We start from the raw sequence: 24,278 nt of genomic DNA on the forward strand, positions 1-24,278 counted from the left end.
ACTGAACGAAATTTTTAATATCAAGTTATAATCGTGCTATAATAATACTTGTACATGAAGGTGCGTTAATAATGGTATAGAAAACCATTGTAAATTCACTGTCCAATATTTCTATTCACATTAGTCCAGTTTTTCTACAAAATATTCAAAGCGCTAAACCAGGAGAGGAATATGAAGGAAGAGTGATATTTCAATGAAAAAGTTAATCTTATTTGAAAATTTTTTTACTAAATCTCCCTTCATGGTTAAACGCTTAGATTAACGAGTTTCCAATCATTCAAAATTTGTTTTTGTTTTCGGACAATTTTTTCTTTAAACTCGGCAACAGACAGCAAGTTCAACTGGATATAGTGGATAGAGTGATAAATTGTAAGGCAGATCGGTAAATTTTCCAGCAACAACTTCGTGTGCCCATCAACTCGCTTAGACTTTTGGTGATGAAGCACCATCTCCAGCCACCGTGTACCGCTGGTTTTCAGAATAAAAGCGTGGTCGTACGCGAGGAATTTCTTGAATGTCCTCCAAAAACCATAGATACTATGCGTAAACTGAAACATCGCCATGTGACATACTGTGAGATTGAGGCATACTCGGACATTAGTTCCATTCACATACATTCAATATTGCATGAACATATGGCTTTAACAAAGATTTCTTTACGTTGGATACCGCATAATTTGACATTTGCTGGATCTGCTGAAAAAATTAAATCGCGGATCTATAAGATCGTGGCAGGCGCGACGATCATGGTTATATGCATAAGAACTCGAAAGTAAGCAGCTCGACCGCGACAGAGACGAGCCAAATGCAACAATAGCACTTCGAAGGAAATAGTCGCCTGTATTTTCGGAATAACTGTACATGTTGTCACAGTTCGATTAGAACAATATTTTGAATGGTACACTAGTATTTTTGTCAGAAGTGTCCGAAAAAAGCAGGGAAACTAATGGCAGAAGACGAATCATTTTCCACCACGACAATGCGCGCTCTCATACATCAGTTTAAACAAAACCATTTTTGAACAGTAAAAAATAGAAGTGATGGGTCCTCCAACGTACAGTCCTTGTTTGGCACCTATTGATTTCTTCTTTTTTCTACAGATAAAAATGCTTCAAGTGTATTGATTTTAATGGAGAATATTTTGAAAACCAATAGAGCCATATCCATAACTATAAATATTTCAATAGTGTTTAAATATACTCATAAATGAAGAATGATTTTTGAACAATAGAATTTGTCAGTACCAGAGAAGTTCCAAAATACTTTATTCAATGTTTAAAAGAAAAAGAATTTTCACACTTCTAATTGTGGTAAAAGGAATAAAGTTATGTTTAGACAAACCAGAAATGTAGGCCTATACACTTGATATTTCGGGTAACAGAAGCGCTACAGATCAGTGAAAAATGTGCAGTATTCAAACTGCCAAGGACAAAATTGAAACACTATTATATTAGCTATTATATGCGGTGTTATAGCTATGGATAGTGAAAGTAGCTCCATATTTTCCCGAGAGCAGAGAACTGGTGAAGATCATGTTGGTGTCTTGGGACCATTTTTCCTACCACTAGTCTCTTGGCCTATCCGATATAAATAGATCTGTAGTTTGTAGAGCTATATGATCTGTAGAAAAGTAAGTTTATCACCAAATCCATCAATTGCTTTGGCACATCCACGCAAGATGTCCATTGCTGGATACTTTAGAAGTTGTTCTAGAATTATTGCTAGAGCACGTATAAAGTGAGTTAGTTCCAGCGATCCCAAGTAAACCTGGCGGAAAAGAAATGAGATCGTAGTACAATGTTAGTTATTAGAGTGCTTTTAGTGTTTTAATCAGTGTACAATATTGCAGAAGACAGTTATGCAAGGAACAATCAATTGCAGAAGACAGTTATGCAAGGATCAATCAATATTTCATAAATACGTATGGCACTCATCTCAAATTGAGAAATGAAAAATAATGTAAACTCCCCGTATAAAATTCGATAAACATCTAACAAACTGTCAGTCCACGTGGACTCATTATCTCCAATGTTTAGCAATGAAAACATCGAATCGTAAACATAAATGTATTTCTATTGGTCGAAGCTGTCAAAAGACGTATGTACCAAATTTCTTCGAAATATTCCTGCCAGACAGTCTGCGATAGGCAGTGGCGTCGCTTAGTGAGAAATATGGGAGAATGAAGACAATGAAATGGAACAGTGTAAAGTCAGATATAAATTAAATAATAAAGATTTAGATATACAAACACAGCAAGTTATTTTAAATATTCAGGAATGTGATAATAGAATCATAATAAGAATTGCTGAATTAACTGGAGTAAATAAATTTTCCATTTATCGAGTAGTCACGATAGTTGCTGTGGATCATTCACAGAACCGAAAAACATGTAAATGAAAACTGAAATCAGTTGACCAAGCTAGTTTTGTCAGCATGTGGTTTTGAACAAATAAAACTGAATAAATGGATGGCAATAACCGAATTGTCAAGGAAAGTTCGATGGCGACAAGATATTTTACGTCAGATAAAAGACTACCGAAGTTCTAATAGACGAAGGTGGTACAAAAAGGGATCCGTTCACTTTTGGTACCCTGCTTAATCCAAACACCCTTACAGTCAGGTACATTTTACTCGTCTATTTAGGTTTAATTTAATAATCAGTTGTAGCAAGTTAACGAGGTATAATTTTTTTTAAGTTCCAAGTAAGACTACAATTGAGTGCCTCTCTAAATAACGGCGAATAATGCCTTCCAATTTATAATGATTCGGTGTCTTTTAACGAATTTTTTTCGCATAAGATATACATATTTTCAAAGGTATTTATAAAAATAAAAAATTCATAAAATGAAATATCTACGCCTATGGTGGATCAAACAAGGCTTTTTACAATCTGCAATTGACATTGGAAGAACTATAATAAAGTTTTAATTGTGAAATCATCTTCTACAATTTGATCCTCGAAACGTGATCCTCCTACGTGGGAAATATATTTAACTGAATGGAACAGCAACATTGAATTTTTTGGACACATGTTATGATAATCAATTTTTATGAATAATTACTGAAGTATTAGAAACAGAAGTTGATATACATATTAAATCTTTTCCATTAAAATGACTGTGTAAATTGCAAAATTTTTATTTAACACAATCGATTTCCAAAATCCAAGGTGACAAATTTCGAAAACTTTTGATTAAATCTAAAGTTTATAAAAGTTTTACTACCAACTATATTTGTAAATACCTACTGAAATATAACACAAAATAAAAATTTCACATGCCAAATGTCATTAGTTCCAAACATACAGGATATGAAATTTTGAAAACGAGATTTCATAAAAATGTGACAATCGCATATTTCTCCTAAAATATAATATCCAATGTTTGATAGTTGTGCTCAATCTTTTTAGGAAGTTTCAATCCACTAAACTTGAAATTTTAACATTTGTAACTCTGTTAGTTTTTGAGATAAGGGTGTTAAACTTTGATAACATTTTTCGAAATCGACATTTCATAAAAACGTTATAACTACATATTTTTGCGAATATCTCCCGAACTATGAGATCCAATCTTTGATGGTTGTGCTCAATCTTTTTAGGAAGTTTTACTCTACAAATCATGTAATTTTCACATTTGTAACTCTATTAGTTTTGAGCGATTTTTGTTTATAGAAATATTGATCTTTTGTTGTTTATAACGCATTAAGCAAAAATTTGTGTTAATAAATTGCGTCCCACGGGGTAAACTTTTTTTTTGTCATTTGTATCCGAAACAATTCCGATAGTTCAAAACTGAAATAAACTATTAATTGTGTAAGCATAAACATTACGTAGGAACTTAGTAAATGTGATAGAAACGAGTGTGAATTAATTATTGGTGAACATCTGCTTGTGCGGCATCTAAAAAGGTCACTTATTCCAGTTACCATAAAACAAAACCGTCTATCATTAAGGATAAACTTGTATATTGATCTTGGCAAACTTTAAGAAGCTAAAATGGTACAGACATTTGCTAAATTTAGGTTATTTAAAATTACCTGTGTTGGCTCTTCGAATAGCGGGTGTTCCTTTACGTTTCAGTTCTTTATAAGTGTTACTCATAATGCATAATGCATGTGTACTATTTATTGACAAATTTTTTTTCTTACTAATCTAGCGCATTTTACAATTCGACCAACAAACTTAAATTAGTAATGTAAATCCAAAGAAAAATTATGTTAAAGTAAAAAAAACTAGCTCGCTTACAAAGTAGTTTTTTCGAAAATAAATGACTTTCATAAAACTCGAAAATAAAAACTTGCCTGATTGAACAAAGTAAAGGGTTATAAAAAGTGCCATTTTTTTTCAACCTCCGATAGGCCATAAATAAAAGACAAATTCATATAAAACAATAATTTTATTACCAAAAGTGTGGTAGTCTTTGCGAAATAATCACCAAAGAAATTGGGACATTTCACATCTGTGGACAAGCTTTTCAATAACCTCTTCAAAGAAAGTAGCCGCCAATGTAGCCTAACCGTTCAGTAACAGTACAGTAGAAAACAGACCTGGAATCTTTTGGAAATTCCGTAGACAAAGCAGTTATGGTAATTTTGCGGTTTTCTTTAACCATTCTGTCAACTCGATGAACCAGGTCATATGAAACGACAGATTTGCGTCCTTAACCCCCTTCATCATTACGACCATCTTCAAACTTTCGACACCATTCACGCAGAACACCATCATTCATGAAGTTTTCCTCATATATACGACTCATTAGAAAAAAATTGCCAAACTTTGACTTTGATAAACCGGTTACTGCGACTGCACGACGAGGACAATTTTTCAAATACCTGATGACTATTGGTTAATCATTCTAAGAAACCTCAAAAAACATGGTTAAGAGCTATGAATTAAGAGTTTTAACACGTTGAGCACCGGTTTGGCCCGCAACTAAACTTTCCCTACAGCCCTGAGCGGTCCTATGGACCGCACGACATATTTTGTTTCAAATCTTTTCCACGGCCCAAGGGACTATACTTAAATAATGTGCTTTTCAGTTTGGTTGGATCGTTCTGGATCCTTGGAACATTACCCTACACTTTGTCCACTTGATTTTTTTTATGATTTTCAATTTCATTGTAGAACAAAAAACCTTAGTTTTCAATTGTCAAATATGACATTTCATATTTTAATGATTTTTCTTACGCAATTAGATATTCTTGACTCGGCTCCTTCGTCGCCTCGGCCATAAACATCTATCTCGTACCGTACTAACTCACTTCCTGGACTTTAACGTGAATAACTATTTTGTTATACTTTGTAGTGTTATAACTTACCATTAAATCAGATAGATATATAGAAGATTAGTCTTTGTTATAGTCGACTAGGTTGGCGGCTTTACAACTACTGATTATCGTCTGTCAACGCTTACTGTCTTATCAGCATGCTATGTAGAAAGTATCAACACCATACGCTGGGCCCTGGGGAAAGTTTTAGCGGTAAACTTTCCCTTGGGCCCAGAGCGGGCATATAGACACACAAAAAGCATCATTTTCTCGCACTACAATACCTCATATGGAGTGTAAAAACACAAAAAAATCTTTTGGACCCAAGAAAAAGTTTAACAATTTTGGGTAGGGGCTCAACGTGTTGCATGATTGTTTGGAAAGAATTATTTTTTGATAAAATACTATTATTTGGTTCTATGTGTACTATGCTGAAATATATAAAGTTATATTTCTCAAAATTGGATGATCCATTGAATTCAGTAATCAGTTCACAAATACGGCTCTGCAACACCTTCACTTTAAACTACTTTAAAATGACAAAGCTATATTATAACGCCGACTGTAACTGATGTAATGGTAGTTCTCTTTTTTTTGATACGTTCGTTCACCTCTTCACGCTAGAAGAATATAATGCACTTTGTTACGTTTTTTCAAAGCCACGTCGATCTACTACTATAGCTTAACCGTACGTCTGTTGTCTCTTTTGTTTTGTTTCACAATTTTTAGGTATGGTGATGACTCACCACTGGAAGTGTGAAAATATGATTATTATCCTGAGCTTAAGAGATAATTATTTAGATAGTTTCAATTTGCTATGAACTACTTTGTTACATTAGTTAAATTCGACACCAATAGAGGAAAATCGACAGATTAAAATGACTAAAAACTGATTGTTCTATAATAGATGGCACCATTGGGTTCGTTAATTTAAATTCACCGAACTGATATCAAATAGCGAAAAATCCTATCTCAAAAAAATATAAGAGACGCACCACTGAAAACTAAATAGTAAACAACTTTTGAATCAGTGAATCATTCAAAAGTATAGATAAACAACAACATTACACAAAATAGGAATCCCTGGAACACCTCGGAACGTCGATACGGTTCTCCCTTTTTGGACAGGAATGCATTCCGGAACTAATGATGATTTCTAAAAACGAGGAAAATTTTGAAGGTATTTTTGCAGAGCTGGAATGTCCTTGGGGAATGTTTGGTAAAAACAGTGGAAAGATTATTTAAAAAACATGGCTTTAGATATTAAACAGTATAAAGGAATATGGTTTAACAACCACGATACTGTTTGTAAAGCCTGGAAAATGATAATTGAAAATATAAAAGAGAGCACCCCATTCCAGAGGTAAACGCATATCCTTTCTAAGTCTTGGTTAAAAGAAAAACTTTTATCATTACTATGCATACAACCAGTGTAATTGTTTTAGGTAACGCCTCGTATCATTCAATACAAACTCTTAGAATTCAAGTATGGTATACCTAATTAACAAATGAAAAATAGTGTTCACTCCTCGTTTAAAATTCGATAAACATCTAATAAACACTCAGTCCACGTGGCCTCATCATTTCCACTGTTTATCAATGAAAACATCGAATCGTAAACATAAATGCATTTCTATTGACCGAAGCCGCATGGACACAACGTTTTCAAAATATTCCTGCTAGGCAGTCTGCAATAAGCAGTGTCGTGGCTTGGTGAGATTCATTTAATTCATAAATTACTTTAAATTAATAGAAATATGGCGTTTTTAAGACCATGGGAGAATGGATACAATGAAATTGCACAGTGTAGTGAGAATAAAGACAGGTATGTATTTAATAATAAAGATTTAGATTCGATGGCGACAAGATGATTTGCGTCAGATAAAAGACTACCGAAGTTCTAATAGACGTATGGGGTACAAAAAGGGATCAGTTCACGTCTGGTACCTCGTTTAAACCAAACTCCCTTACAGTCAGGTAGATTTAACTCGTCTATTTAGGTTTGATAATTTAATATTCAGTTGTAGCAAGTTATCGAGGTATAATAATGATTTTTTTCCAAGTTCCAAGTATTTTGAAGATCATTATACAAAGAACCAAGTTTTAGAAACAGATATCGACCCGAATTAATATGGTCTCAACTAAAAAGGCAGACAAAAACGAATAACACTTAATTCAAAAATTCCTTCTACTTTGTGGAAATGATATCGAAAGAATGTTCAAACATTAGCACAGAGAATTGGAGAAATGCCATAAATCACATAAAAGAGTTGAAAATTAATATATGTACCAGTTTTAAATAGACTTACAATTGATTTAAACGACAGTGATTCTGATTTAAATTTACTGATTTACAATTTATTGAACGTTATCTTGCACCATGTGAAGCGGCCTTTACATAGACGAAAATTGCACGTCGTTTGCTATTATGTAAGTCTCTTCCCATTGCATCATGGTTACCACTAATCAAAATTCCATGAGTAAATGGACAAGTTAACGGTGTATACGTTATCAATTGGAAGATTATTTTATTTCATCTAGAGTTTCGGTGGTATGTCCTTATAATGTTGAGGATCCGAGAGAACTGACTACCTACTTCCTAAAATGAATATACTTTGGATTTTATTATCTATTCTATATATAAACCTATACCTGGTTTATATACAGATTTTTTAAAGTAGAAAACTTTATTTCCAAAATATTAAAATCATTATTATAAAAGTACAATGTCTTAAAAGATTAGGATTTTTGCATTTAATATTTCCACAGTAAAAGTACACAATTTTCTAAACCTAAATTTTATTAAATATTTTTGGGCACTTTTAAAATGAAAATAGCAAACCTAATTAAAGGAAACAAAAAAAGAGGTCAGTGCAACACTGGCAATAATTATATCTGCTGCTGCTTTGTTTTGGAAACTAATAGACAGTTTAGCTAGAGAATTGGACAAGAAAACATAGAAAAATTAGAGGAAAATGGATGAAAAAACATCGGAAAATAAAACATAATATCAGTTGATTAGAAACTCATTTTAATCTTGCAACTCACACGCAATAAAAATGGCACCAAACCGACAGAGTTGCAAGTGCGAGATCTTGCATGAAACAACTAAATGAACTTCATCTACGCATGCTTTTGTTCAAGAAATATTACGTCTTGCATTGCATTACATGATGTCTTGCTTCATGTCAAGCGGCCTTAAACCGTAAGCTCAATTTTTAAAACATTTAGATTCTTATATGAAAGCTTAGTTTCGAAATTATTATTTTCCAATAAATGTTTGATCGAAATATAGTAAAGATGCCAGAAAAGGGTAAAAAATTTATACGATTAATCGCAAAGGTGAATATCGGCCGTTAGCCGTAAATCTTTAACCGAAACGTTGCTCACTCGAATAAATCAAACCATGGTAGAGTAACAACTATTGACTTGATTCGATTACATTCCTTCACACCGATTTCTCTTTAAGGTTCATTCTGGGTCATTGCTTGTCATTGTTGAGGTATGATATAATATAAAAGTTCCCTTATTAATTCCGTAATGTTGAAAGCACTAAACTTTGTAAGACTACTTTGGTATTAATAATATTTGAGTGAAAAGGTCTTCATTTAACTTCTTGATCAATAATGATTAAGTTAATAACTTTAATCATCCAAAGGGAACTGCTTTCCAACTATTTTTTTCTTGTCCTAAGAACTTGCAGGCGCGCTCATTCGGGGTTTCACACGTATTGCGACATAAATGCGACAGATCTGTTGCCCAATCACTCCATTTTTTAAGTAAATAGCAAGTACAATAGGTTATACTCTATTACACTCGAGTAGTTCCGAGTCTTACCTGCCGTGTGAAGCTGTCTGTGTATATTGATCCTGAACTTGTGTAAGTTGAAGTGTGAAAACGTGCCTTGGTAGCTAAATCCACAAGCTTCCACATCTCCAAATGAGTGCCGATAAATTGATGTTCTGGGTGTCTGCAGATGAGCCACGTCTGCCTGTAGAGTGTGTCTTGGAAATCTTGCTTTATGTGGGATTATGTTGGAAGGATAGGAAGAGCATCTACCGTGGTAGTATCGATAAAGTCAGCCACCTTTTTTTATGTTCTCGGCCGTCTAGGTTCCTGGTTAACTCTGAATCGCTTTGCTCTTTTTTGCATTGATTCGAAAATCCTCAGGATGTGCTTGGGAGCCCAGCTCCAAATATAGCTATTTGGTCTTAAAAAGGTCTGCACGTTTTTGTGAAGCTGCCTTAGCTAATTCGGCTACGTATGCCAGGACATATTGCTCCCAACCTCGACTCGAATTTGCGGTGATGGTGACATTTTATGTCCAGATAAGACCTAATCCCAAGCTGCAATGCCAGCCTTCTTTGTAAATACAGCATGATTGGTCTTTGCTGTATTTAACTCCATCAAATTGCTTCCATTTCACTCTAGAATGTTTTCAAGATCGGTATTAATGGTGGGAGATCTTAGGATTTGAACAACAACATGCTATCGTTGGAGAAGCTATAGATCGGGTTTCCAGTTTTCTCGCGTACATTGTTGATTTATAGAAAAAAGAGAGTAGGTTGCAAGATGCATCTTTGGGAAACATCAGCGTTAACTTTTGACGTGTGTCCATTGATAGTGCGACCTGGATAAATCGATCTTTGAGAAAGCTGTTAAAGCAGTTTATTTGTTTCGAAGATTGGCATACCAAACTTTGTCAAAAGCCTTAGTCCGATTGCTTTTCTATCAATCCAAAGCACAAGGAAAAGTTGTTTCAAGAACGTCTTCTTATTAATCAAAATGAGTGGTTACAAAAGTTTTTTTCGAGTATTTTTTCACACATTTCCTAATTTTAATCAATTTATTATAAAAAAATGATTGAAGTAAATATGTTGTAGAATTTTATGATGTATAGAATTTTTGATAATAATGAAACAAAACAGTTTATACAAATAAATCAGTCATCCAGTATATCCTGTCAATTGCGATATAATTCAAACAATGAGGTAACGTGCAAATTTGATTATGAAACATGCATGTTGATTTCATTTATGTGCTTGCGAAGATCGTAGTTGTTTTGGAATGCAGGGGCTAATAAGGAAGGACGTTATTGAAGTACGATTCTTCAATTGAACAATTGGGGAGGTTCAGATCATATTCGTTTAAAATTCATCCAGAGAATAGGACCGTATTCGAATTTGCGATTATTATCATTTCAATAAAAACGTTTAATCAAATTCAAATGACATTGAATAGCAGGAATATTAGGAATAATTTTAGAATTAACAAAAAATCCTTTTATTAGAAATTAGATGAGTTTCAGTTTCCCCCTGTACTCGTTTCGCTTGCACACCTGTAAGTTTATTCCGCTTTTAAGATATGAAAAGATTTTTTTATTGCAAAATTCGCATCAACCTGGTTATTAGCGATTCAGTAAAATTAAGTGTTTTATTTATAAATATTTGTTAAATTAGGTTTATGATCGAGATCTGTTTAAAGTTATTTTTAAGGTATTATTTCCTTGAAATATTCCTGCCAGACAGACTGCGATAAGCAGTGGCGTCGTTCGATGAGATTTATTTGATTCATAAATTTAGGATAGATGTTTTCATATTATTTTTTACGTGCTTAGAATAAAGTCATAGAACGTACGAGTAATTTTTTTCATATTGGTGGTTGTACAAGTATTCTAAAAGCTAAAATCAAAATACTACTCAGACCAAGGACATTCTATATAAACTAGTATGCCCAAGTAGATCTTTTCTTCTAATTCTAATTTGTTTATTCATCAACCTTTTGTAAGGGTTGCAACTAGGTCATAAATTATTTGAAAAACAACACTGCAGATAGACATGTGTACGCCTGAAAGAGATTGCTTTGGGAAGAAACTATTCATTCTACAAGCATAGTGACCCTCTTAAAGTTAACCGTAGTCTCAACACTTTGAAATAAGAATAAAAGTGTCCCAGAGCTCCATCTTTTAAATGTATACAGGATGATAAATTCAAATCAGAACTTTTAGCTTACTTGAAATCTGAAAATTAAGTTTTTAGTATTTTCAGAAATGTACAATTGATATAAAATAGAGTACTTGACAAATATCCAGGGAACTTGATAAAATTTTAAATGATAATAAATTCCATCCATACAAAGTAACTTTGGTTCAAGAGTTGTCAGATGACGATTATTATTTATTGGTAAATAGAAAAAATATTGTACATGAGGTGAAAGTTTTTCAATGAAAAACATTGGTTCTGCTTATGAAATTTGTTTATTTATTTAATTATAAATTATTTCATCAAGATAAGAGAGAGCCAAGGGGCCGCTGCCAGAATTGATAACCACACGGCAGAAGTTGACAAATACTTCTAAGCGCGAGCTGTGTGCTATGAAAATACGAATGTTTTCGGTGGAGTTTTTTCCCTGTGCAAGAATTATTTTTGACAAAAGTGTCATTTTAAAGCGTTGGGGCAAATAAATTTGATACTTAATAGATAATAGTATTAATAAATTGTCTTTCTTACTTACATGCGAACTATTAGTGCCCTGTATAATATATAAGTAATTTTTAAAGAAAGTCAATAGACGAAAGATACTTCATAAAATTCACTGTTCCTATTTATAATTATATTTGCCAATCAAAAACATCATAGATTAAAAAAATTTCTCAACGGGTCGGATTAAGTAAGCAAAAGGGTCAAATCCGGCCTATGCCATACGGGCTTGTTTTATGACATTTTCAATTAGGGGGCGTCCATAAATTACGTGAGGCCTTTTTTAAGGATTTTTCGACACCCCACCTGATGATATTTCGTAAGATTTTCCTTTACCTCCCCCCTCCCCCAATCTCACGTAAGATTTTTTATAAAGTGTTTTGTTTATTTTAATCACTTTTATTAAAGACTTGCAAAGACCAATATACAATTGTGATTTGAGAATATTGCCTTAGTTTAAAATCACTGATGAAATTAAATAATAAATACTTCTTTAACTACTTCAAAGATTATTCTAATTCAGTCCATGGAAATTCGTGCACAGTTTCAAGAGGGACTACTGGAACCAACATATCCAAATAATTTTCAATTAAATAATCAGCTCCTTCAACTTCGCTCTGATTGAGCCACTCCAAACTGTTGTTTCCACTCCAAACGACACAATTGTGTAAAATTTCATCATGTTTTTATTCTAGAAAAATTTCTTACTTTAATTTAACTTTACTTTCACACAATTTTACAATTTGTATTGAAAAAAATTACATGATATTTGTTAATACCCTCCCTCTTCCCCAAGTGAGATTTTGAAAGATTTAACTTGACCTCCTCCCTCCTTGAACACCTCACGTAATTTATGGACGCCAACTAACTCTTGCCTGAACTTCAAGCGATAGATTGAGGTTTGTTGAGGTAAATAAGGGACTTCAAGAACACTCCACAGAAAGATATTTAGAACGGTTCAATTGGATGAATTTGCCGGCCAGCGCAAATCACTAAAACGAGATATTAAGCAACCCGGAAGTACTTCCTTCAGAATATCGGATGTGGCTCGAGTAGTGTACACCATGTCTGTTTGAACCACATATTTTCCAGTCTCAAAGAGAATCCAATTGAGGAATAAAAATTTTGGCACTCGTGACTCGTAACGCTCGCCGTCCACAGTCATCGTTTGACCCGCAGCACGGCGTTCTCGAAATAAATGGCCCGAAGAGTTCTCTAACATAATTTTGATCAGTTGCGATGAATCTTGGGATTCGTGGGAAATACATGGATTTTCCGTGTCTCAGAAACAATTATTTTGTTTTTTATAGTAACGTGAATCGTCCATCTCAAAATTTAAAATGGTTTGAGCATAAGTTGAACGCGTTTGGCGGTTAATAGCTAAAAGCTATGACCTTTTTGTAATTTGTAAAGGCCCATTTTCAAATATTTGACAAAAATTTTGCGTAGGGATCGCCGTCTGATGCCCCAATGTGGAACACGTCGTCTGGGCGATATTTCGAGCTATTCTTCGACATGTTGGCAACAACAGCAGCAGCTGCTTCGGGACCCGCTCGAAGTTATCTATGGATTTCTATAATGTAATTATATATTCATAGTATGGTCGATAACTTTACATGTGTTACTGCGGGGCCGGCCGGTCATGGGAAAATTTTGTGTTGTCTCTGTCTCTCTTTAAGTAAAACTTCTTCATTTGCGATTCTATCTGTCAATGATATTCGTAGTATTATTCTCAATATACACACACCCACCATAGGTTTGTCCATTAGTTTAGAATTTCCATTGTTGATAAAGGATAGTTAGAATCTGTTTCAATGTTGTTGAGAAATATTCCAGTTACAGGATGATTTATTACCGACCAAGTCTGTAATAGTTACGGAATGGAAAAAGCAATAATTTTCCAACTGAATAAGATTGAAAGGAATTGAGGAAAAAGAGGAATTACTCAGATAAGAGCTGTTAAGTGAATGAATTTCGAGAAGTTTAGCGTAAGTGAAATTGCAAAATAACGTGGAGTTAAAGTGGCGATGACTCATGGATTTATGGAGATGAAAGAGGATGGAAGATTTCAAGAGGTTCCAAATCTAACAAAATATTTTCGCACATAAAGCACTTGAAAGCAAATTGTAGCCTGTTTTTTCGTAAAAACGGTGAATTCTGAATTGTACATTTGTTTTTCCGAAATCAGGGAAACCAAACGTAGAAGAATCATTCTCCACCACGACAATTCGAGCTTTCGTAGATCAATTCAAACAAAAACGTTTTTGAACATTCAAAACATCTTATTGATGGGTTGCAGATCAAAAATACATTTCGAGGTCAACGTTTTTCTACACCTGAGGAAGCGGTTGATGAGTTAAAATCACATGTTTTGGAGGTAGGTAACTCAATCGGAATGGAAAAAATGCTTCAACAATTGGTTCAAACGCATAGAAGAGTGTATTGATCGTAATGGAGAATATTTTGATAAACAATTTGTTTTTATTTGTCAAAACTTAAGTAGCAACCCTCGTCGAACTACTCTGTGATGCCTTGTTGTTATTGAATTCAGTTAACTTGCTTCGTCCACTAAACGACTAGCTTATAAAGATTATGCACCTCAAATAAATCAATGAATTTTGAAACATTCTCAATATTTTGTAATGGAGGGTTGGGCGCAAGAATGTGATATACTAATTAATCAAAGATTATAATTTGATGTGACTCATCCCTGTAATCTAATGTAACCAATAGAGAAACCAGCTGCATTCAGACAGAAGAATCATGACTCTCGTTTGTAAAGGGGGATTTGTAGTTGGGTTTACATATCTAAATATTAACAAAAAATATAATACGTACCATTATTCTTGAGATATATGTGCCGCATTATTTCTAACCAGTAGGGGGATGAAAGGAGATTACAAAAATATTTTTAGGGTACGAGAAACTTCTCACGGAAGCTATTGTATGCGTGCAGGCTAACTGTTACCTATCTTTTTGTATTGATGGAATATTGAATAGAATAAATTATCAAATATAAGTCAAAAGAGCAAATTCCAAATTTATTTCCGAATATTGTAGAAATCAATATTGAGAAAATAAAAATAATATTCCGATACATTTAAGTGGTACTTGTCATCATCCGTTTATATCGAATGTAAAGTAGAAATGGAAAAAAAGTTGTAGCTATTGTTCGTTAAGCACATAATAATTTGATTAATTTTCATAATTTGTTCTATATTATTATTCATTACGTAAATTCACATCAACATTTTCGAGGATCTATTGTATTATCAATAAAAAATAATGTTAAGGTTCACGTTTTTTCAAGATTTTTTTACAGTTTCTTCCTGTACTTATGATACTTAATACTTTCTTCTTTTGCTTATAAAATTTTTCAGACTCAAACTTTGAATTTTAGCATTTATTAAAGGCCTAGAGTTAGAGGAAATTTATTCTATTGACAAGCTGTGTCATACTCTTCTCAGACTACCTCCTTACTATTGCATATTTAAACCTACAGAGTTAGTATTTGCACAGGTAAAATCAGAATTAAAAAAAGTTCTACAGCAGACCGCCAAGAGCTTTGGAAAAACTGTGTTTAACATGTTATCAAAGAAGAAGATTAGTATGCGGTACCACCCTCTTTACAATCCATCATAATTCAATCAAATGACGACTCTGGTTCAGGAGGTTCTGGCTAAAATGATTATTTATTAAGATACTTTGGAATTGAAATGTTTTTTCCCTGGGCCCAAAATTTTTTTTTGTTTTTCACTCCATATAAGGTATTGTAAGTAGGTCCAAGGAGAAAAAGAAAAAAAAAGTTATTTGAAATCAAAAGTGCGAAAAAATATATATAAAAATAATGTTTTTTGTGTGCGTCCATAGGCCCGAGGGTACTTTACCACTAAAACTGATGAGACAGTAAGCATCGACAAAAGATAATCAGTGGTTATAAAGCATCAAATCTAGTCGACTATAACAGATCTGAGACAAATCTTCTATGCATCTATCTGATTTAATGGCAAGCTACAACACTACAAAGTACAACAAAAAAGAATAATCCAATTACTGATTTCCAAATCAAAGAAGAAACTACGGATGTTGCAGATGAAAAGACGCCAAAACCAAAAAAACCATTGCCTAGTAAAGAAAGAAGGTCTAAATTACAAAGTAAGAAGAGATTATGTAGGATGAAGTAAAATAAAACAAAACAAAATTACTGTAAAATCGAAAATGACAAAATGATTGAAATTTTTCATCGTTTGTTTTGAAAACACACTTTATAGTATTCCGTATTTTGCGGAAAAATATTTTTTGTTGTATTTATATTGTAATATTTTATTATAAAATTTTTGTCATGTTTTTTATACCCTTAAAAAGTTAACAAAAATAGGTACATGTAATGTAAAGGTAGTACAAATTAAAAATGTCAATGTTATTAAAAAATATGGAAACTAAGGTTTTCTGTTTCACAATGAAATTAAAAATCATGAAAAAAAATCAAGTGGACCAAGTGCAGGGTAATGTACTAAGGATCCAAGACAAATCCAACCAAACTGTGAAACACATTTAAATAGGGTACCACGGGCCGTGAAGGTTTAAAATAAAATACCTCTTGCGGTCGATAGGATCGCTCTGGTCTGTGGGGAAGGTTTAGTTGCGGGCCTATGGACCGCACCGGTGCTCAACATGTTAATAATAACTGGCTATTCAATTCTTACCATTTTCAGAAAAAATTTTGCAACGACTCACTTCTATACGATTTTTGAATAAACTAAGCATTCAAAATGGCCGAAATTTTAGTGACATCTTTAATTTGAGGCTGGCAATTTCTCAAACAACCCTAGTATAAAATACCGCCACTAATACATCGATTTTTATATTTAATAAGTTGCATTTTAATAAATCGCGTCAAACTGCATTAAATATCTCTGTCAAATTATCTTAAAAATGATGTGTCATAATATTTGGTGACATATATGTTTTTCTGATTGCGTGTATATGCACAAATATAAAAAATTTTGGGTCAAAATTTGTTTTAAATAAGTAAACATATTCATAATATCAAAAAATTATATTTAGTCCACTAGTGAACAAACACCTCGTTCTGTCAAGGCAATTATCTAAAATAAATATTATGTTTATTTTTGAATTAGAGTAATTTTATGTTTGTAGACAAAATAACAGCAAGACATTAACAAAAAGATAATAAAAAATTATCAGCTCAACATATTCTCATGCTTTTTAATCTGAACCTGCTGAATATGCACTATGTCATAGGGGTCATAAGAAGTCAGATGAAAGAGGTGCTTATCAGCAATGTCGAATGTTGGAGTCAATATTTTTTGCTACTTAAGCTCAAACTCTACATCAATTTGAATTCAATTTCAATGCTTTCAATTGCCAATTGTGAGAATATAATATTTTAAAGATCTTTTATGGAACTAGCAGTTATCTGCTATATAAACTGTGTTAATAAATTAATAATAATAGTTAATAATTAATTAGAATTCTTAAAGCGTGTCCATTTTTTAACTTAAGATTGAATGCGTTTTTTTAAATTGAACAATTCTCTTCGAAACGCAAATTTTAGTTGATTAACTTGATCCGCAAATTTAATAAAAAGAAATGTTTTATTTAAAAAAAATTGATACTGACACCAATAATCGAAGTTTATTCCGCATCTATTGTAAATTATTTCTTAAAAAAATATATCTGTTTAGGTTTTTTTTATCTTTTGTTTAGCTGAAGATGAGTTTCGTAATACTAATTACTCAATTTATATTAACTAATATGTCTCATAATTTCAAGTGTTGAGACATGACTGCCGTCCAATTTATAATGATTCGATTACCTTTTAACGAATACTTTCTCTCATAATATTTACATATTTTTAAAAGAATTTATAAAAATAATAAATTTATAAAATGAGGTATCTATGTCTATGGTAGATCAAACAAAATTGTCAGCAAGGGTTTTTATAATCTGCAATTGATATCGCACGTGTTATTGATAAAGCCAATTCACTGGAATTGGTGACAGATTCTATGCTAATAGTATTTACCAATTGAAAAGATCGGAAAACCTTTCTGTAAGGAAATGAAAAATACTGTAAACAAATTAAATACAGATCACTTTCCCAACATGCAGGTGTATAAAGAACAAACTTCCAAGTGAAACCATTACGGATAGCTTTTCAATTGATCAGTCCCTGATATTTTCTAGACTGAATATACGATTTCGAATCAAATATAACGTGAATTTCAAGTTCATTTAGAAATTATAAATAATTGTGTATATTTAATCCACTAATATTAGTTGAGAAGTGTAATCATTCGTTCCGCAACAATTTTTTCAAATATTTCATTTGTTCTATTAAGTATTAAGTCTTGTCTTATAATAATTACGAAGATATAACTAACAAAAAAACATTCTAAACATTACCGCAGTTTGATTTAGTAACACGCTATTTTGGAAGGTTACTTTACAATTAATAATTTTAAAGAAAAGTTTAAGCACATCATTAAACAGAAAATGCCAAAAATATTAAATTCATCTTAATCTTTCTGTGTAATTATAGAAAAAATGAATGAAAAGACTAATTGTTTAAAGCAGCGTTAATTGCTCTGGTAAATAATATACTTTTAAGTTGCTGTAGTTTAGATTGAAGTAAGTTTTCCCGGATTCTTTTTAACCATATTTATACCAGTAATTAGTTCAATTATATGTTAATGTAGTTACGTATTGGGGTTTAAAATAAAATCTGGTACTTAGCAGTTTACATAACACTTATTTTCTTCCATTTAAGGTTATACTCGATTTACAAGACAATTTTAACATTTGAACAAAATAAAACTTCATGTAATAGATTACCTGTTTTCCTGTCCTGGGCAGAGTTTCCATGTTAGTCCCATTGACCACTGGGGCTTTTTCTTGGGTAACACCCCCATTAGTTGTGCTCCCATTGCCCAAAGCCATTATTAAAGAAATAAAACACGTCAAACACTGAATAGGAAAACACAATAAACAAACAGGAACATATACTTTTCGATCTATTGCATTTTTCACAATTGTCACTAGTTCCGACAATAATTTTAGTCAAACGCCGACACCAACACTAACGACAACAACTTCCAAATGGTATTTTTTGCCACTGTTCATTACTCAGTCTTCTTGACCTGATTTAATATAGACCGACTTTACCATTGCTATCTTTGTTAGTTATAGGGTGTCTCGGTGTGTAACAGTATGTCTTAGCTAGATGCACGTAATAATGCGCAAATGTTTAGATGTCAGCGCATCTCAAAATCTTTCACTTTTATATTGTAAACATAAAAGTCTATCAAATGAACTACTACTTATGCAACCAAGATTACGGAAGACAATAATTTTAGACAATTGCAAAGCTTAATCTACTAAATAGGCAACATATAAATCATATATAAACTATTTGAAAAAAAGTGATTTATGTCGAATTTTTATCTTATAGTAACTATTTTAAAATTTGATTAAAAATGTCCCGATTCTAGTACCCATTGTTTTCTAATGACATGACGGATTTACGGACTGCACAAAAAATATATTTATTTGTGGAGGTACTACACTGCGCGTCAGAGAAAACGGACCACCCCAAAAATTTGCGAAATTATCCAAATTTTTGTTGTAATAAATGTATGATGTTATTTATTCAATAATATTTTTAGCATGTTATATGATGTTTATAGGGGGTACAATTAGGAAGTAAGCAAAAATTGGAGAATTTATAACACAAAAAGTAACGGAGTTTTTCATAAAGGCGTATTGCCACCTCAATACTGGATGGCAAATCCAGCATATGGTAGATCTCTGCAGCATATCGTCGTGCTGTCAATCACGACGAGATCCGAATGTGCCTCAGAAGAAATACCTGCCCATAACATTACTGATCCACCCCCACATGCAACCTGTGGTAGCCGAATACAGGCAGCATATCGTTCTCCAGTTCTTCTGTACATTCTACACTTATCCGTGAACAATACCTTTTTCCAGTCGTCCACTGTCCAATTCTTGTTTTCACGAGCTAAATAAAATCTTCGTCTTCTGTGAGCTGCAGTAAACAAGGCTCCTTTAGCTGGACTGCGAGATGTCAAATCACTTTCTTTTCCAACCGTTCATTTTCTTCTTGCAATTACTGATTCCTACCTCCAATTCCCATAGAACAAGATGGAAGGTTCTGTAACTCTTTCAACCACTCTTCATCTTCATGGTTACTGACAGAATCACTATTTGAATATGGTTGTGGATGTGAGGAAACATTCAATTGGATTATTTATTCATCCAAATTTTCCTTATCCGATTCACTTTATGAACCTTCATCATTTTTGTAGCGGAATGGTACAGCAGTAGTAGGCAATCTTTTTGATTGACTAATATTCTCACTGAAATGTTTGCTGCAGATCAGCTTATTTCTTAGTGATTTCTGGCTTAGGTTTGCCAAAACAACATTTCCTGAAATAAGGAACATCAATGTTAACATACATATTTATTGTAATGGTTATGGTAAAGTATTTTTTTATAGTAGTACCCTTATTTGGAATTTCCCTAATTGTATCTTATATCATCGTCGGAATGACAGAATTTTCCCGAATTGTATTAAGATAATTCCATACCTGTGTATCATTCTCAAACACAACTACACATCATTGAAATTTCTTGGTATGTTAACAACAACAGTAAAAACAATCTCATACTTATCTTTAATAAGGTTTTTTAAAATCAAACAAAAAAGACCATTCAAAAGAATGAAAGAAAGAAAACCAGAAATAAAAAATATACAAATAAGTATATACCTACCAAAGATATTTAAATAATCTGATTTTAATATAAATATTATATTAATTGCCTTTGTATTGAAAGTTACGGATCAATGCGAAAATTTGGATAAGACCAATAAATAAGAAAAACTCTTTCTAATAAAGAAGAAAAATTTGTCCTATCAACTACTACTAAAATACCTACTTATAATCGTTTTGTCAGTTTTATCATTGTGTAAAGATATTTATAGAATGGCCTCATCCAAAATTTATAATAATAGAAAATATTATTTATTGTATTATCTATTTATACTTTTTGGATTGACTATAATAAAATAACATGGAAATGTTAAAACTGAGCTCATTTTTGAGTTAAATATATTTATATTACTACTGGTACTAATTTAACAAAATGATTTCATTCACAAATCTGTTATAGGTAAATCAAGCATGAATCATATATTTTTGTAATTATAACGTATTAAAGTGCAATAAAAAAAATATATCCAAGGCCTCATATTTAATATAGTTATAACGTTACAAAAACGACACCAACTACTACAGCTAAAAATATAAATTGCTCTTCTCCAGGATTTTTTATACGTAACATTTTTTAAAAATAATTAATTTGTTCTATAGTTTTAAATAGTTTCTATTATCACTGTAGGAAGTTATGGATAGATAAATCGTGAAACAAATAACTAACATCAATATTTGTTGGGATGATAAATTCATTCATAATGTGCAACTGGATAAATGTACTTGGGGAGCTTGTTGCTACATTCAACTTTCAGAAATTATATTTTATAATGAGACCATAAATGCTTTTTTCCCTAATTGTTACTATTTTGTCAATCTGTTATGGCATAGAATATAGTATTATAACCATATTATAATATGTGATAAAAAAAACAGTGAATATACATTTGAACAGATGAAATTTTTGCCTCATTGACAGGACAATTTCCAAATATAAACACACAGACACACTACCTTATTATTATGTGCTTAGTTCATAAACATAAAAAAATAACAAAAACTACTATTTCAATTTTTGTAAAATATTAAAGTTCAGTCCTTTGTATTCGGTTATTATTGTGTATATGTATAAGTTTGAAATATTTTCAAAAATTTTTATTCTATTCTGTTTGTCTTTACTATAAAGGTGGCTTCTAAGTTTAAATTTAGGTATAATTCAAGTACTTTTGATAAGTTTATAAGTTTGAATGGATAAATTATTGTACTCGTTTAATATGAAATGCGACCATAATACAAATAAACTCATTATCAGAAAAAACCATTGGACGAATTATCTTTTATTTGACGATAATTAAATACCTACTCATGTTTAGTATTGAACATTTGTAAACAGTCATTTATTCACATTCACTATTTTTTATTCCTTTATGAAAAATAATTGTCTTAAGAATAACTCACCCGATTGTATGATTCATTTTTGACATCTGGTAGGAAATCGGTACATTTTTATTGTAGGATCTGATCTCTTACTTAGTCCACACTTGAAATAAACACACTTATTTCCAGCCATTTCTAAAAAATTGAAAAGAAGAAGTGATTATTTGTTATATAAATACATTTTAGTAAGTAGTTCCCTAAATATACAGTTTTTTTTTCGAAGCTGTAGCATTTATACATCTAGCGCCTGTTATAATTTGAATATATTAACTAAGAGAGTAGTAATGTATATTAATTGTAATAATATCCACTTACCTTGATAATGAAATATATATCCAAGATTAAAGATTCTCAAATAAAAAAATAATTTCAAATGCACAACCCACGAAACGCAACAATAACACAACGAACACAATACAATAATGAACTCAAATTGCAACTTTGCTATAGACACCCAAAATAAGAAACTTTACAACACAGTTTAAGGGTTGAATATAACATTTTAAATAATTTTGGCGCCATCTGTTATTGGGGTAATTCGGCAAACAAAGCTAAGAAAACACGTAATTCAAGCTACGACGTACAGTAAGAAAAGACGTGCTGTGGACGCCAACTCTCCACTGCCATTTATTAGTGGCGTCCACATCGTCAAATGATACCCTCATAAGGTTAACCTACTATCATCCTATTCTTTATACAATGCTTATACGGAAGGTACCAACACCATGAGGTATCAGACAGGGCGACAGCCTCAGTTCATTTCTGTTCAATCTCTTAATGGACAGAATTATAGAGGAAGTATCATCACTAAATATGGGATACCGAATGGGACAGAATAGAAGAATCAGCATGGTATGCTACGCCGACGATACAGCTATTTTCGAGGAAATTCAGGACGACCTACAGAGACAACTACACAAATTCTGCCAGGTCAGCCAAAAGCCAAAAAAGCATAACCTTTGCTAAAGAGCCCGTACGATGTAACCTGGTAGTTCAGGCCAAAATCATCGAACAAGTCTCACAATTTAAATACTTGGGTATGGACCTGTCGAGTTATCACGACCCAGTGAAGGACCTAAGAAGCCAGATCAACAAAGCGACTGCCATATCGGGCTGCTTAAGGCAGATAATATGGGCGAACGAATACATGCGAAAGGATACCAAGGTTAGGATCTATAAGACTTGTATCAGGCCAATCATGACATACGGAATAGAAACCAGAGAGGAAACCAACAAAAGGAAAATCAACTGTTAACTGTTCTGACGTCGTTCGTTTGATGATACCATTAAATGGGTTTGCATCTTATAGCCGAAGATAAATAGGTTAAAAATTTACATTATAATTTTATTTAGAAATAGAATTTGAAACAAAAAGATCATTGCAGCCGAGACCGCGATTGATTGATAACTCTAAGATCGTAAGAAGTTTTGATTCTATCTAAATTCTGGAATGTTCTTTAAGAGCGAACCTCTTAACCAGGCGGACGACATTGTGAATGCTTTTGCTATTTATTCATCTACCAATTTTGACAATTTTAATTCTTATGAAAATTACTTGCCATGTCTACTCCTTTGCCTTGATTGTGAAATAAAAGTTTCATCTAGCGTTAAAAGATTAGAATCAAACTTTTTATATTGTTCTGAATCATTGTGTTGTTTATTTAACCTCTCGTGAAAATGTGGTAAATTTTCGAAGATATATATAGAAAGCTGGAACAATTTGTCAAATTTTTATGGTTATGGGCCCACGTAAAACCACGTATATGACGTCAACAGCATGGTTTTTATCCTCGTAGTTCACAATCTCGAATTTAATATGCTTAACGCAATATAGATAACGATAATCAAAATGATGCTATCCATACAGATTTTTGCAATGCCTTTGATCACTGGGATCATGGCATTTTTCATACAACATTGGCACAACTGAATCCTTACTTACCATGGTTTCAACTCCATATGAAATAATGCACATTCTGAAGTGCCCCAGGACTCAGTTCTTGGGCCGTTATTATTTTTCATATCTATAAATGACATGATTATATCCCAATGTTCTTATTTATGCAGATACGAGTATAGCATTCTATAGTAAAAATTGGTGTGTGTCAAAGTGAAAGTATTTTAAATATAATAACATATCCTTAGGTTTTAGATCCTTCTTAAGGATCACCTCTCAATACACTATTACAAAACTCGTATTATAAATAATTATTCCACATAAATATTATACAAAATTTTGAGTTTTCGTACAATTATTTTATTTTGATAATAAAAGAGATTATATAGTATTTCAATAAATTTTTATTTTGATATGTCTTGTGAGTGAAGTTATTTTTGACGA

At 32.3% G+C, this 24,278-nt stretch overlaps 1 protein-coding gene across 7 annotated transcripts in view; it reads right to left on the reverse strand.

The window, feature by feature from the left end:
• LOC130446929 (ankyrin-3-like) overlaps nt 1-18,871 on the reverse strand; it is a 200,686-nt gene extending 181,815 nt beyond the window's left edge. For 4 of the 7 annotated variants that reach the window (XR_008910193.1, XM_056783460.1, XM_056783463.1 and 1 more), the window contains exon 1: nt 18,603-18,862. Coding sequence is in view for 6 of the 7 variants with exons in the window: in XM_056783460.1 (XP_056639438.1) it covers nt 18,603-18,707 (105 nt within the window). In the remaining variant the exon portion in view is untranslated. Of the gene's footprint in view, nt 1-18,602 lie in introns of all 7 variants that reach the window. The other 3 variants (XM_056783461.1, XM_056783459.1, XM_056783457.1) reach the window with 1 other exon arrangement.
• Between the last annotated feature and the right edge of the window lie 5,407 nt (nt 18,872-24,278).

This window comes from Diorhabda sublineata, chromosome 7 (genome assembly GCF_026230105.1).
Source record: "Diorhabda sublineata isolate icDioSubl1.1 chromosome 7, icDioSubl1.1, whole genome shotgun sequence".
NCBI lineage: Eukaryota > Metazoa > Arthropoda > Insecta > Coleoptera > Chrysomelidae > Diorhabda > Diorhabda sublineata.